The 17234-nt window shown below is 43.2% G+C and overlaps 1 protein-coding gene and 1 long non-coding RNA gene across 4 annotated transcripts in view; one reads left to right on the forward strand and one right to left on the reverse strand.

Annotated features, from left to right (window-relative positions):
* Nucleotides 1-307: 307 nt before the first annotated feature.
* LOC133496254 (uncharacterized) lies at nucleotides 308-11632 on the reverse strand. The gene is made up of 3 exons (XR_009793763.1): nucleotides 11493-11632; nucleotides 1123-1203; nucleotides 308-1020 (listed from the first exon to the last, which is right to left on the reverse strand). It is a non-coding gene; the product is annotated as an uncharacterized LOC133496254 (long non-coding RNA).
* map3k5 (mitogen-activated protein kinase kinase kinase 5) overlaps nucleotides 11009-17234 on the forward strand; it is a 50586-nt gene continuing 44360 nt past the window's right edge. Inside the window, exons 1-2 of one of the 3 annotated variants that reach the window (XM_061811592.1) lie at nucleotides 11009-11782; nucleotides 11861-11957. In XM_061811592.1, the coding sequence (XP_061667576.1) occupies nucleotides 11522-11782; nucleotides 11861-11957 (358 nt within the window). In that variant the 5' untranslated portion in view covers nucleotides 11009-11521. Of the gene's footprint in view, nucleotides 11958-17234 lie in introns of all 3 variants that reach the window. The other 2 variants (XM_061811591.1, XM_061811590.1) reach the window with 2 other exon arrangements.

Here is a 17234-nt window from a genome sequence, read left to right on the forward strand (position 1 = left end):
TCGGGGCTAGCCAGCTAGATGGAGGAGATGTGTGCAATTTCCCGTATTGCCTGATGAACCGCAAGTGATATATCACCGATATAACAGAATAATTTTCTGAACCCGTAAGGCATGATAGTGGCAGGAATAGGGAAATGACTATTTAAAACGACATGAGAACAAAAAAATATACAGCTTGATGCACCGCTGTTTTTGTGGCTCTAAAAATCGCACTTGCCATCAAACAAGCATCATTTAAAATGGACTTTAAGTAGGCGTGTGTGTGTGTGTGTGTGTGTGTGTGTGTGGTGTGTGTGTGTGTCGGGGGGGTCATGCATGTGCGTGTGTTTGTATGTGTGTTGGCGTGTCAACACAGCTGTCAGATCCGCTGCCCGATTGGTGGAAATGACAGGCATCAGAAAGTGCCGTGGGAGGAGAAAGGAGGCGGCGGGATGCCTGGCTGTCATTCACTGCCAATCATGAGTCCACGGCGCTTGACAAACGATCACCTGGGCCTCCACAAATACGTACGCACACACATGCAAAGCCACACAGACGTGCATAGTTAATCCGCAAATTTCCATGCATACGTCCTGCGACATACAGTATCTCCGTATTCTTTTAGAATGGCATTGATGCTTTGGTCACGGTTGTAATGCTAGGCACGGTAAAACACAGATATAGCGAATATATGCACACAAATTGGCTTTATCCACAATCCTCCAAGCATACACCCACTGACACCCGCATTCATTTACACTGTAAAATCATATGCTGTGTCCTTTTCATATATGCTGTGACTCGCAAACATGCACTCTCTTTCACACACACACGCACACAGTTGCCAGTCTTTACAGACGGGCATTCAGTCTGACAGAGTAATTATGACGTCCCACTCTGAGGGAGCCCAGGGCTGAGCGGTGAGAGTTATTGATCCCACACAGGAGGAAATTTATCAATGTCCAAACGTTCAATTCTGACAGGAACCCAATCCACTTAGAGCACAATGGTCAAACTGTTTTAGTACCTCCGTCTCCCTCCCTGCAAAAAGAAAAACTTTAGAAAAGGACCCAGTCCAAATAAAGGCCTGTGACGATGTTATGTCAATGTTATATGTTGTTGTGTTCAAGTCGCTCAACTTACTTGTCAGTTTGGAAGATCTCATTGCCCCTGAATGACCTTTAATGATTCCCCGTGATGAGGGCGACGTTTTATCAGTTGGTGCTGAATCAACAGAGTAAAAAGTGGCGACAGACTGAATGAATCTTTTGAGGTATTTTTGTACAACTGCATCTTCAGTTAGTATCTGCAGTCATGTAGAACTGCCTGGATATACTGGAGAAGATTTTTTAATAGTCACCAGATTCACGAGACACAATAAATTTTACGGCACAGCTTCACCATACTGGAATGGACACTCCTCCTTGTAACAAGATCGGGTGTACACTTTGCAAATCTGATTGAACACATTTTTCATTTTCTGGAATAATACGCTTATAACATCACACAAAATGAAGATCTTAAACATTCTGTGTGTCACGCACCAACGGTGTGGCGGCGGTCCCAAATGCAGGACTCCAAGACGAGGAAATTATGTTAGACGCGGTTTTATTTCGGAAGCGGGTCGATACCACAATGCAGTCCAAAACAAGGCAGAGGTGCAAAAACACTAGGCTAGGCAGGACCCAAAAAGACGTTCAGCAAGGTCCAATGATTAATGGGCAAACAAACAATCGTAACAGGACAGAATTAAACAAAGACCACAGAATTGCTGATTGATGAGGATAGCTCGACACTACACTTACTCTCAGTGGGGAAGAATCCAACAGGCAGTGAATGCAACACACTGACACAAGGCAACAAACTGGCAATGCCAGCGACAAAACTCAAAACTTAAATACATGGTCAAATTAGAGTCCACATGGAAAACAGCAGTGGCCGGTGACAGGTGTCAGAGGTGAGACTGCCCAGAGCGGTGGCCAGGCCACGCCTCTCTTGGCAGTGGCCCAGCCTTGCTCATGACTCTGTGTGCTCTATTGATGATGATGATCAGTAACTCTGCAATTAGGCAGATTAGATCCAGTGTTGGTAATTTTGTGGAACAGCCAACATCAGCACACTTAAAAGACTGGTGTGGGCCTGGGCAGTACTGACTTTAATGAAGTCCAATCAAAGCGGCTCCTCTCATTCCCTTTAAGTCCTGCGTGCCACGAACCTCCGATGCGGGGCTGGACCCAAATGCAGGACTCCAAGATGAGGACATGATGTTAGGCATAGTTTTATTCAAGCTGAGGTCATACACGGTGTAAGCAGTCCAACAAGGCAGAGGTAAAGAAACGCTAGGCTAAGCGGGATTCCAAAGGCCATGCAGCGATGTCTGATGACTGGGAGACAAAGTAGGACCTCGGACTTCACTATGGAACATAAACTGAGACAGGACTAAACTTAGGTGGCACAGAAACACTATGACGAGGATACCTCAACACTACACTATTTTCAGTGGTGAAGAGTCCGACTGTCAGTGAATGCAACTCACTAACTCGGGGCACAACGCACAACGAGCTGGCGAATGCCAGTAACCAAAACTCCAACTTAAATACACCATCTAACCCAATGTGAAACAGCTGTGAGCAGTGACAGATGTCACCGGGCAGGGCAGTGGCCACACCCTTCTTGGACGTGGTCCAGCCTGGCTCGTGACACTGTGCGTGAGTGTCGTACTCACAGTCGTTGACGTGAAGACAAAAATGATTTGCTTGAGTTTGGGAGGTTAAAGCAAGCAAAGGATGTTCATGACGAACTGCAAGCAGACCTCCACAGGGGGGACGATGTAACGTAATAATGCATTTCACAGAGGGGGTCCATTTCATGGCAAAATGGGAAATAGATATAATTTCGGATTTAAAGGGACGGTAGAGACATGAAATAGTGAGGAGACATGTAACAAGCAAGTAATGCTGCTGAATTATGCTAAGCACTTGAACGCCTCATCCCATGGGAATACCCCCCTTCCCCGACAACACCAACTTGAACTGAGTTGAAGCCGTGTGGAAACAAATGTCAGCCAGAGTTTGTCACGACAGTGATGACGGGCCCTAAACTGTAATGTATGCAGGTGTGTATATGTGTGTCATTTGTCGTTTCTCTCATCGACAGCCGCGTCATCCCAACGCCTATGCACATCTTAGCGCACCCCAAGGTGATGTCCACGCCTTCATTTTTTTCCTCTGACAATGAGTGGAATCATTTCCCCTCACTCGCACGCCTCTCCATCATTATCGGCACGCAATCATCGATCGGCACCTCGGCCGCTAAATTGCAACCTATTAGTCAAACTCTTTTTTTAAAAGATGTTGATGGAGGTTGTTTACAGCGCACGATCTTTTCTGGACATGATCCCGTTAAGGAAATTCAGAAGGTAAATGCAGATGAGCTGGCCCATTCCTCAAGGGCTCGCCACCGCTGCGTCGACATTAGCTCAAGGAAGCATCCAGGTGAAATCTACAACCCTGACGTTACAGAGCAACAACTGCTGCCTCCTTTTTTTTTCTTCTTATGTGTTTGTCCCCGAGGCCTATCCTACTAAAGAGAAGTAATTTGGCTTATCTTATCCCAGAGACCTAGCAGCTGCTTTTTATTCTTTTTTGTGAGGTCTTTTTTCTCATTTAGTCCAACAAAGATTGTCCTCATAGATTGACCTTCTCCCGTGCCTGCAGGCCGTTGCCCTCATGCCAGTAACTAGATAACACACTCTATCAGAGATTTGAGAAAATCATTGGGAAAGCAGTGGGGCTGATAGTGGCATCAATCCTAACCTGACACCAGGCTGGGTCAACCATTTATCTCTGCACACCGCCTCTAGTCACAACAGCGGCCATCTTGTGCCGCTACATCCTTCTTTAATAACCTTGGCCACGTCTAGTTTGCAGATTGAGAGGCGCGACGTCGCTCATCACCGCGGCTTTGTTCGCCTTTTCACCCGTGAAAAAAAAACGTAATCTTTTATATGTTTTTAGATTGCCAAGATTCCTCCACGCGAGTCCAACGAGAGGTCCAAACTCACAAACTCGTTAGTTTTGGAGTTAATGGTGGCTCGACTGTCATTGATTCCCCTCGGTGTGTGACTTAAATGCTTCTATATTGGTGAAGGGAAAGATTCCCAGAGGCCTCCTAGAGCTCAGATCATTGTTTTTCACTTACTAACAATGAACTTATGATCAGAGCGCTGCGAGGCGTTTCGAAAATGCCCCGTAGGATCATTAAAAAAAAGGGTGTGCGTGTGTGTGTGTGAGGCCAACGCGGCGACAGCAGTGTGTCCGAGCCTCCTTTCGATGCGCCGTGGCGCACCCTGCGATGAGTGGGGAGGTTAAATGGGGCGTCATCAATCTCAATGAAGTGCAATTATTTTCTCACTTATTAATCATTGCAGGCTAATAGCTAGTGGCAAAGCTACGCCTGCCATTTGTCAAACTTAGCAGATTTCTGTAATTTTGTTTCCCCCTCTAATGTTTGTGTGGACGTTGCCAGATATCTATGGAGGGATGCAATAAGTCTGTGCCTCAAAGTGTTTATCGCTTACCTGCACCGTCCAACTCACTGAACTTCTTTCGCCGTGTGAGTGATTTTCTCCATTTGAGAGCTGAGTGACCATTTCATGGTTGGTGGCTTTATTTTCAGACTGAATGTGGACACCCAACTACAGTGAAACCCACAGATGGATCCAGCTCTTCATTCGTTACATGGTTTGTATCTCCTTTTGGCTTTAAAATGTGGAAAATCACTTTGACAGCATCGCAGTGTGGAAAAAAAATATAGAAGTAATACAAAGAAAAACATTTTCCATCTGTACCTAGCATGCATAGTTATGGCTTGCATTTTTACCTCATCAAATGTAGTTTGTCACAAGTTACCAAATACAGAGGATATTGTCAAGTCAAATGCAAGAAATCCCGTAAGACTTCAGGCCACGTTATACTCCCGCGGTCGACCACACCTGCATTGCATCACGTGGCCTACGTAATGCCCTGCACAGCAACTCTGCGTAGCTTGTCACGCAAACGTCACAAAACGTCACTCAGCGGAGAAAGCCATGGAGATCGTATCTCGTGATTGGGCCACTTTAGTCACATGCTGTGGTGACGTACTAACTGTTCCTCCCGGCTCCACATACCACCAACGTCGCCCCCCTTCTTGATCAATTTTGCAGCATGATTAAACGTATCATCTGGTTATTTAGGTGAATTTGTTCAAGCTGACACGCATCCACGGTCGCCATTGTTGTTGCTTTGTTCCTTGTCACGGGACGGAAAGTAAAAACTGCTACCAGAAATGATCAAAACGGCACCCGGTGGCATCCTAGCCAATACGAGCCATCGTGACACCTCTGACTCGGAGAAGAACTGCAGCACATTCTCAAAATTGTACCTGTGGGGTCCGCTCAAGTATAAAGGGAAACTACGTACGGGATAGCCGCAGTGATGTCAGCGCGTTCAGCACACTTGTGAGTATAAAGAGGCCTTTTAGCTTAGTTAGCAGCAAGAGGATTAAGGCCACAAGTATGCACTTCTAGTGTGATGCCACCAAAGAAAGGGTATAATGGTGAAAATGAAATGGAAATGGAAACTGTTGCAACACGCTAAACGTGCTCACTCCAAGGATTCACAACAATAATAATAAAAGAAGAACTTTATGTACATTGCAATGTTAGCTACGTAGGCCTCATGTGAAGAGCAAAATTAAGTCAAATTAATGAATTATTGGGGTTTATTTAAATTATTATGTATAAAATATTATATTTATAAATTGATATTATTTGTACTTATTATTAGATTACTGAAATTAATGAAGCATATGCTTATATAATTAAACCAATTATATAATTAAGTTATACGACTGCTTGCTGAACCAGCCATCAGGAGGATTTCAATTTGTTGCTCTCTATTCAAATGAATTCTTTGGGTTATCTGAAATATAAAGAAATACATGTTAGAACTATAAAATATATTGTGTCTTATTTGCAGGGAGACTTATGGGACATCCTGTACTTTTGACTACTGTATGTCCACCCAACATCAATGTATAATTAACATGAACAAAAGCACAGCAGTACAAATCCAGATTATATTAACAAAGACAAAATTAGATTATATCCATATAGCCGCTATACAATTAATTTTTGACGAATAAACTGACGTATGATTGATGACATAAATATATTGGCTGAGTCAAATTCAAACAGCTGCATGTGTTTCAACATTTCAACAAGTTCACCAGTATTGCTATAATCAAAGACGACCCTCAATATACACATTAAGGTGACTCTATGATCCAACTTTTAAAGCAGGTTGGCTGCTGTCAACCAGACTGATGAATATGTTACAAATAGGCTCACTTGGAACAATTCAATGCTCATTATGTTTGCTTTTCACTGGCATTAAGAGTGTGTCATTGTCAGCGTCATTACCCTCTGTGAGCTTTCCTTCCCCAAAGGCAGATCAACACTGTTGGTGAGTAGCTGTTAACTAAATTATAGCATTTGAATGGCAGAGAACAAATTCAACCCCGAAATATACATTCACCATTCAGGTGCCGAACAATCAAACCACCATAAATGATATTAGGGGGCAACGTAACCTGCCATATACCCACAGGGCATTTGTTAAACAGCCTGCAGAAAAATCATTCGACACGCAGACAACAATGTACCTTATCTTTGTTCGTTTATGTGCACCGATAGTGTCGTGTTACATCCTGCTACCGTTCACAAAAAAGGTGCACGTTTGATTCCCGGCCTGTGCCCAAATACCCGGCCAATGCTCGTCCTATGGCCACATAATAAAAAATGGCATCCTCGCGTCATAACAAAAGCTGTGCCAAGCGAGTCTTGACTGCAGTGAGTCACTGTGGCAATATTCATTTATTTATGTATCTATGCCATTAATGTATAACTGCAACCAGAAAAATTAAATCCTGACCTTCTATAGATGGCAGAAGATACATTCATAATGCATAAGATGTGACTCTGAGTAAGTAAATTTAATGAGGAAATAGTGACTAAATGCCAATTATTTCCATCCATTCATTTTCTTAGCCACTTATCCTCACAAGGGTGCGGGAGTGCTGGAGCCTATCCCAGCTGTCAACGGGTAGGAGCCGGTATACACCCTGAACGGGTTGCCAGCCAATCGCAGGGCAGATGGAGATGGACAACAGTCACACTCACAGTCACACCTCGGGGCAATTAAGAGTGTCCAATTAATGTTGCATCTTTTTTAGATGTGGGAGGAAACCAGAGTGCCTTCTATTTCCACTTATACTTAATAATCGTTGTGACATTTTTGTTTGGTGGTTTGCCATGAGACTTTCGGATTGTAAAATACTGCACAGTGTGTGCCTTTGGCCAATAAAGCTTTGAAAAAGATGGCATGAGTCCACGTCTGCACTGTCATCATTATCCATCCATCCATTTCCTAAGATCCTTATCCTCACAGGGGTCGCAGGAGTGCTGGAGCCTATTCCTGCTATCCTCAGGCAGGAGGCGAGGTACACCCCTGAACCGATTGATAGCCATTTGTCGGCCATTCCCACTCACATTCACACCTATGGGCAACTGAGAGTCCTCAGTTAACCGAGCATGCATGTTTTTGGAATGTGGGGGAGGAAACCGGAGTGCCAGAGAAAAGCCACGTAGGCACGGGAAGAACACGCAAACTCCACACAGGTGGGGCCGGGATTTGAATCCCAGTCCTCAGAACTGTGAGGCGGACGCTCTGACCAGTTTCTCTGCCGTGCAGTCTGTCTTCATTAAATTACATTTAACTAATTGAGCCTGCTGATGCTGTTTTCTGTCTATCTTTAAGTGTTTCGTGCATGAAATGTACATGTTATAAATGTTGTAAGTCATTTCAGAACATGAATCTCACACACACCTTGTAATTTGACAATGAGCCAGAGACACTGATGCAAGAATGCAAATGTAGGAACAGACAGCAGTAATATCACAGTCTCGTGGGCCAATTTAATGTGACAGCATTTTCACACGCGCTCTTGAGCGAAGCACTTTATGAAGCCAATGAATCCATCTGCTGTTATTGAATGACATCTAGTGGTAGGAACGTGATCAGATGCGATCGTTAAAGTCTCCTTTTGCCGAGATTTGTGGGAACAGATTATAGTTTTCAAATGACTAGTGAACTAGCCACGGCTATTATCTTTGAAATGATGTAATTGTATCTGTGCATTTATACTTTAGCTAATGTTAGCTAGCTAAATCAACTGAATAAATATGTATATTGAATCACAGGTTAAGTGTTTTGCATAATCTTAGCTAGCCAAGTTAGCTGAATAAATTACAATATCAAATCACAGGTTTTGTTTTAGCCAAAGCTAGCTAGCAACGTGAGCTAAATAAATAGCGGTATCAAATCACAGGGTAAGTATTTTAGCTAATGCTAGCCAGCCACTTTAGCTGAATCAATACGAATATGAATATGAGAATGTAAAAACAATACTGGGTGCACGGCACAGTGGATTGGCTAGAAAGCGTTCGCCTCACAGTTCTAAGGTCCCAGGTTCAATTCTGAAACCGCCTGTGTGGAGTTTGCATGTTCTCCCCGTGCCTGCGTGGGTTTTTCTGCACTCCAGTTTCCTCCTGTTAGGTTTACCACCTAACTTGCTCGAAAAGTTGCACAAATAACGGACAAGAAGTCGTCTTTCTTGTGATCGGGAGGACGTGAGAGATAGGCCAGTTACAGTCTCCAAACACATTCTGAACCAGCCTTTCACATACTCTTTTTTTTTTTTTTTTTTTTAGAAAACATACAAGGTCAAAAGGAGGGGTGGGCACATGAAATGAACAAAGGTGCATTATAGGATGATGATGTGGCACATCGTACAATGGCCTTGGCCACTTGTAGGAAGATACTGTTGCATCTCTGTGTAGGAGCTCATCTGTGAACAAGACTCTTCGAAGCAAGGATGATACTTTGGCTTTGTTGCAAGTGCATAATAAATATATTAACGATAACTCTAAGACCCCCCACATACCAAAAACATGCAACATTAATTGGACACTCTAAATTGCCCCTACGTGTGATTGTGAGTGCGGCTGTTCGTCTCAATGGGCCCTGCGATTGACTGGAAACCAGTTCAGGGTGTACCCCGCCTCCTGCCCGTTGACAGTTGGCATAGGCTTCAACACTCCCCACGACACTTGTGAGGATACGCGGCTAAGAAAATGGATGGATTGTGTGTCATTATTTCCCCCGTGACCCTCGTTAGGATAAGCGGCAAAGAAAATGGATGGATGGATGGATGGATGGATGGATGGATGGATGGATGGATGGATGGATGGATGGATGGATGGATGGATGGATGGATGGAAAACAATGGTGAGATTACTGACAGCCACAATGATAATTTTTGGCAAATTTTGTCATTTTATGAGCACATATGGTAAAACTCACTTCCATGATTCAGTTTAAAAGTTGACTGTGTGTTGTTAAACAATGTTTCGAATTTATGTTATGTTATGAGTTTCATATCAACTGATTATGACAGAGCGGACAAGTTTGACGACACTGACTTCACAAGTAATATAATTACAATGACAAAAGGTAAGTATAAATATATTATTTAAGCGTAAATATTTCAGACAGACTGAATAATGATTTAATCCAACCACGGTCCGACTGAAGAGTATGTGCGGACAAATTGTACCGATTATTTAGGCAAGTAAAAGTGAATTATCAGAGGCTTTTCTGAGCGCACAAAAAACACATTCTGTTTCTGTGGAATGTGATACTGCATATAAATAATAATAATAATAATAATAATAATAACAAGTCTGTATTTTCATAACATGAGACATTTTTCGCATTTATTGTTATGCATCTTCATTGTTCTTGGGAAATGGCAACGGTACAGTGTAGTATTTCAATTTGACCACTAGAGGGCCGCCTGGGACAGGAAAGAAATCAGATACAGACCCTCTTAAAAGAGTAGAATTGACATGGGTTGCATTACTTTAGCTGAGGGTTTTTTTGCCCCTCTAAAATTAGGTTGTAAAAATGTAATCACTTTTCTTAATCTTTAATCCTTTCTTCCATTAAATAATTTTCTACTTAATTTTAAATAATTGTAAAATATTGGTAAAAAAAAAACATTCCATATACATTTTGCCCTTTTATTGTACAATACTTGTTAAATAAATTATAAATCATAACTGGCCAGTGCATCATAATTAATTTAATTATGAATAAAACTTTTTGGAAATGAGCATGCATTTTATTTGATGCATTAAGTTAGCAATCATTTTCCTAAAAGTGGTTCGTTAAAATGTATTTATCCATTTTAATATATTTTCCATCCACATTTCTCATTATATAATTTGGTTATTCCACCCATTCATTATTTGAGCCACTTGTGCTTTCCAAGGTTGCGGGTAAGATGGTTATTATTTTATGATGAACAGGAGTTACTACTTTAACATTGAAATGATTGCATTTGTTGAATTAATTGAACCCAGTTTTGTCCAAAAATGTTTGTAATTCAAAATGTATTCATTCATTTGTATTTGTTTGATTCATGTTTCAAGTAAAACAATAAAGACATATTTTCGAAATAATGAATTACTTGGGCATTTGAAGTTTTAAAGTAAATTAATTGATTATCACTCCATTCATCCATCGATTTTCTGAGCTGCTTATCCTCACCAGGGTCGCGGGAGTGCTGGAACCTCTCCCAGCTGTTACCGGGCAGGAGGCACGATACAGCCTGAACTGGTCGGCAGCCAATCGCAGGGCACATGGAGACAAACAACAGTAGCACTCACAATCATACTTGGGGGCAATTTTGCCCACCGATGATATCTAAAATAATAATAATACATTTTTTTTTTATTATTGATTAACCCCAAATCGAGTTGCCTGGCCTGAAGAGACGCGTTACTAAGGCAACCGATCCTCGACCACTTCACCTTTCGGAGCCTCACACGCGCTCCCCGTGTCTCCGCCCACACCCACGAGGCTTCCCGTCCTTGTCTCCGCCTACCGCGCTGCAAGTAGACGGAACAGAAGCCAAACAGTAGAAACCGGCCAGTGTTCGGCTGCTGTCCTGCACCGAGTCGATCGCGTACTTCCTCGTGCGGGGAGTGCATGACTTCTATCGAACGTCGAGTCTGGGCGGCTCTCTGCAACGGTGCCATCGCAGCTTTGCACAGAACTTGCGTGGATGTGTCGCGAAAGGCCCCCGCACAGCATTGAGGAATGCACGGGGAGGGTGTAGTTTTTCCGCTTTTTTTGCAGCGTGTTTTTTTTTTTTTTAAGAGATAATCGCCGTGACGCGCAGGCTGCAACAGTTGCAGCATGACTTTGCCCTGCGACGTCTTGACGTGTGTTGAACCCCCCCCCCACCCCCCGCGAGACTCGCTGGTCGTGCCCGTGCAAGTGTGAGGCGTTGCGCGTAAACCGCCGTGCGTAACCGTATCATGGAGCCCCAAGGGCTGCGCTGCTCACCTCGACCAAAGCTTTAGAAGACCCTCGAGATGAGTCAAGAGCAAGAGGGCATTTCCTTGGCCGTCCCTCGCCTCGGGGCTTGTCCCGCCGGAAGAGGTGATTTCGGCGTGGAGAGCACCGGCACCGCCCGCGGAGGAGCGACCGGAGCCTCGGGTCTTGCGGTTCCTGCAGCGGGGACTTTCTGGCACGATGCAGTGGTGACGGGCGGGGGGCACGGCCACACTTCCGGCAGCTGTGCGGTGGACGGCGGCGGTCTGCTGACCACCGGCAAGTCGTGCAAAAGCAGGCCGGTGAGTGTCGCTTATGTGTTCAACAATGAGCCGAACCAGCAGAACAACGCCGAATGCATGGCGCTGCAATGCCTTAAGGACGCTTGTGAGACGGTGGGCACCAAACTGCAAACGGTTCACTTTGGGAAGCTGGACTTTGGGGAGACCACAGTGTTGGACCGCTTCTACAATGCGGGTAAGGACGGAAGTTGGGTCCACTCTTTCACAATCGAGCTGCTGTCAAACTTCTTTTATGTCCTCTTGGAATGATTTCAAGTAGCCATACGCAAACTGTGGTACGCGGGCTCCCTCTAGTGGTGTGCGAATTAATCATTGCCCAAGTACTGTTTGGTTGTATTTAACTTTTTTTTTTTTTTTAACCTGTAAATTGGCGGGATGGTGGTGCAACAGGTTGGATCATTTGCCTCACTGTTCTGAGGACCGGGCTTCAAATCCCGTCCATGCTTGTGTGGACTTTGCATGTTCTCCCTGTGCCTGAGTGGGGTTTCTCCAGGCACTCCAGTTTCCTCCAACATCCCAAAAATATGCTACATTAATTGGACACTGTAAAATTGCCCCTAGGTGTGAATGTGAGTGCGGCTGTCGTTTGTCTCTATGTGCTCTGCGATTGGCTGGCAACCAGTTCAGGGTGTGTCCTGCTTCCTGCCACAAGATAGCTGGGATAGGCTCCAATACTCCTACGGCCCTTGTGAGGATAAGCGGTTAAGAAAATGGATGGATATTTTTACTCTCGTCTCATAAAGTATAAATGTTTTTCACCTAATATAACAACTTTATTGGTGGTTAATTTATTTATTTTTTTCTCTTCGTAAATTCTTCTTCTTTTCCTTTCGGCTTGTCCCGTTAGGTTTTTGATATTTTAGTATGCACTCTTGAGTCTCTGATACTTTTTTCTAGTAATATTTCAACTTTATTGCTCTAAAATTAGGACATTTTTCCCATAAAAGTCTAACTTATGTCGTACTTATTTTCTTTCTTGTAATATTACAGCTTTCATAATACAACCGGTGTCTTGTTTTTGATTGGCTTTTGGGCCCTCTACGTGCTTGTATTTTAATTTTGCGCATTGTAGTGGTAATTAGAGAGCTAATACACAAAGTTCTTACACAGATCATTTATGTATTAGTCAAGTGACGAGAAGTGTAACTGCCTCAAGCTCCAGCTACACGCGCACACACACACACACACACACACCTATTGTGTAGGCAAACAGGCTCGCAGGCTTGCAGTCATCATGACTGTTTTATTCTGAATGTAATTGATTCTGTTCCTGCTACAAAAAAGATAAGCAGAGTTATTATTATCATTATAATATTTAATTGATTGTTTTTTTTTCATCTTGTTTCCAACTTTACCAAATGTGAACCAGTTGTGAATTTTGGTGTTACTGAGAGCAACCATGACAACAATGTGATCCAAACAAGTGGAACGGCTATGATTTCGAATGTTTAGTGCAACGTCATTCGACATGACTTATGGTGCCGGAATGTTCTCGTTGTCCAATTATACATGTTAAAGGTCACACTTTGGTGCATCACCTCTTTCTGGGAAAGTGGACGCCTGCACGACAGGTTGCTCTGAGCTCGGCAGTTCGTTTTGCACGCCGCTACTTGAGGCTGCAGTCGTCATACCCCACTTTTATTTACTCCTGGATGAACACACATGAAATGAATTAAACTTCACCAAAATCCATCATTTCATTTCAACATTTTCCCAGACTTGGTTGGACAACAACTTGTGGTTGCACATATTTTGAACATATTCTTTCCAGTAGACAAACTTCTTTTGCTAGCCAGTCAAGCAAATTTCCTGCGGTCCCTTTTAGCTAATAAGCAATCTTTGCATCCAACAAAACGCAACGTAGCTCTGCTTACCTTTTAGCTTTGCACCTATGATGACTGTACGTGTTTCCGCATGATTTTACTGCTGAATTGATGCGTTTCAGACAGTGTAGTAAGCCGGCCGGACTTAAGCCATTGCCTGAAAGTGGCTCTGGATCTTCAACCAGATCATTGCGTCGGGGATTATTATGTAAATGAGACTCTCTGGTGGTTTCTCAGAAATGGGCAGATAAGGAAAGATGCGCTGCATAAGGTTGTTTAATTTCATACTCCTTTACTGGACAGGGTCGCCAGGGACCCACTTATTTGCGCACAAACAATAAAAAATTGCATTTCCATAATATGAGTGGTATATGACTTTTTGTGAGGGGAATCCGTTCACAAAAAGAAGAAACCGAACTCCCTTTCCAATGTACAGTAGGTTTTTATTTGCTGCTTAGCTATATTGTACTGAGCAGCTGGGGAAAAGAGGCGTGTGCCGCTTTCCTCAGTTGCAATAACATCCAATGCTTTATACATTTTATGTAATATCTGAACTGAAAAACGTGGTGGTGTAGTGGAATTGCGATGAACGTTTCTCCCTCAGATTTGAGAGTTCCTGGGTTTCAATCGGGGTTCCTGCGCTCTTTTACGCCGATTTTACACCATTTCCTTTTCGTGCTTACCTGTGCTTCCTTATCCCTGCACTCCTGCATTTTTCTCGACGTTCTAAAGACATGCACAGTACATTAGGTTCATTGAAGACTAGTCTAAATTGCCCATAGGCGAGCGTGAATGTTTTTCTTTTCTACATTTTTTTGCCAGACTTTAAACTCGACCGCCCCCCAACGTAGAGAAACATGCTGGAATCTTGTGATTGCAATCTCTTGGCCTTGCTCAGGATACTGCATGAGGTGTGATTGTTCCATAACACAGTTACTTAATCAACAGACAAATAAACACATTGAAAGAACAACTTGCTAGAATGCAGCTGGAATGGAAAGATGCACGATATGTTACCGAGTTGCCCTTTTTTCCCCTCTGGGAGACTTGTTCAAAAAATTCAAAAAGGTCTAGTATTCAAAATCGTATCATACAGCTTTTGTTGTGGTTAGTTACTATTTCAGCAGGAGGAAGTGTATGTAATGGACATAGACAACTGAATTAATGCTCTCCATTCATAACTTTTAAGGAATTGATTTTTCTTAAGGTATCCACTTTCTAAATTGGTCAAAGTGGTGTCCCATCCATGAGAGGCTGATGGATGAAGTTATTGGATGTTGGATCTTGTGTGGCCCAAGAAAGCTAAAGCTGAGGAGTTTTTTTCCCCCATCATACTAAGAAAAGATTACACCAGATAAATATAACATTAAATGCAACAATGACAACAGCCACTGCACAACACAAGCTTCATAGGATAACTTTTCTGGTTGTACAAGCACAGTCGGTTTCCCCTCTTTTTCCCCCCCCCCATTTGTTTATCTTCTTCTGAACTTCAATGGAAATGTTTCACAGTTCACATGGGAGGGCCGAGGCATTTTTCCCAGAAACGCACGGTATCTGCTTGCGCACACAGCGTCGCCTCTTCCTGCACGACTGTGTACCAGTGAGCGATGAAAGCCTAGCACAGAAATCCCCCGGCAGGTTCCTGGCCAGACGGCAGCTGCCTGTTAATATGGAGGAACCGTTTGTCACTGTCAAATGCAACGAGAAGGTGTTGGCCTTTAAGTATTTGGGTCAGGTGGTGCCGCGGACAAGAATTATTTGGGCCGGGAGATGGCAGGAAGAGGATACACAGTACAAACCTTGAATGGTTAGAATCGGCTTTAATAGCCAAATATGTAACAACACACAAGGAATTTGTCTCTCGGTCTCAGTCGGCGCTGCCTTGGTACGACATTCATGTTGAGTAAGGAGAAGAAGGACAAACAAACGAAGAACAATAGACATTCAATTTAACGAAGAACAATAGACATTCAATTTATAGGAAATTATATCTGATAGGAGTCACAGTTGTGCAAAGATGCAGAGTCTCCTAGCATTTAGAACAGTTAGAGTGCGTCAACCCCCCCAAACCCACCCACATTATATTAAGCTTATAGAGAGAAAAAACTAGAAAAAGCTGCTTTTATAGAAAACAGCTATTGTAATTGATTGACAGACACAGCAGTCCACCAATTGTGGTAAGGGACATGAATAATCACTCAACATTTGCATACACATCAGTAAATTTAAGAGAAAAAATGTTTCTCCTTGTGCATGGATTAGTGTTGTTCTGCTTCTCCGGCTTTCTCCCACGTTCCCCCAAAACATGCACCGCAAATTGATTGATGAATAATTGTCCGTAGGTGTGAATGCAAGCGTGAACGGTTGATCATACACGCTCCGATTTGGGTTGGATGTTAATTAAAAGATGTCTTGAAGCAACTGAAGCAGCATACGGATGAAGTGCACTGCTTGGTTCCGAGCAGCCTCTTAACAGGTTTCCCTGTCAAAAGAAGAACACAAAGTCAGGTGTGGGAAGTTAAAGTACTTCAGGCTGAGTTGTTCTGCAAGTACAAACAGGAGTTCAACGAGTACAATGTTGAATGTGGGGTGATATCCATATCACCCATTATGCCTCAAGGAATATATAAACTGATTTTATGATTTTATCAGCAGGGTAATGGTACGTTCGTCTGACACTGGTGCAGACAACGCGGGTTCAGTTCCCACTCAGTGAAGGTGTGAACGTTAGTTCTTGCAATACCTGCATTCTCACCTTGTCTGCCTGATTCAACTAAAAGCGCCTTGAAATTCTCCATCGTAATTTTTTTTTCAGCTGATGACCTGAAAACCCTGTGCTGAAATCCCATCAGCTGGCCCCCTGCTAAGTTGTTGATCCCCTGTTGTTGACTCTGTGTGCTCAGTTGCGTGTCAGGTGAGTGAGCACAAGGTCACGACAAATTAGCCTTTGGGGAAACTCCACCCGCCGTTATGGCACGTGAGGGATGGGCGGGACGTCAACTCTCATTTTTTTTTTTTTGTATGTGAGCGTTTCTCTCGCACTCTCGCTCGAAACGAACTGAGATTTCTTGCAAATTGCACACTAGCCTCAAGATCAGATGCCAAGTCTGACATCTTTTACAGTAATAATTTTTTTTTTGCATCTGAACAGAAAATGTTTTTCAAGTGGGTATTTGTCAGACAAGCTGAACCTGTTGTTAGAAGAGCTTTCAGTTAGTTAAACCGTAGTTTCAATCCCCGAGTGCTGCTTAGGAAAGGCAGCGGCAGGTAGCCAACATCTTACAAAATCAGTGTAGAACAGTCATGAGTCATGATAGTGCTATGATAAACTAGCAACTCATTGACTTGCAGGGGTACTCGAGAGAGTAAATCCAAAGTAGCGTCGACAGTAGAATGATTCCAAGAGACACTGTTACAGTAATATAATGAAAGCAGTACAAGACATTGTTTAAAAAGTCACTGGGGTGAGTAAACACCAACGTCTGTTGACAAGCTAAGTAAGTCAACGTGGGAAAGCCCCATTTTCACTGCAAGGTACCTGCAGTATACGCTTGCCTGTTGTAGCAATGGCAGATATGCTGCTGGTTGTTTTCGGTGTACTGTCAAAATGAATAGGATGCTGTTAT

Source organism: Syngnathoides biaculeatus, chromosome 23, assembly GCF_019802595.1.
Source record: "Syngnathoides biaculeatus isolate LvHL_M chromosome 23, ASM1980259v1, whole genome shotgun sequence".
Taxonomy (NCBI): Eukaryota; Metazoa; Chordata; class Actinopteri; order Syngnathiformes; family Syngnathidae; genus Syngnathoides; species Syngnathoides biaculeatus.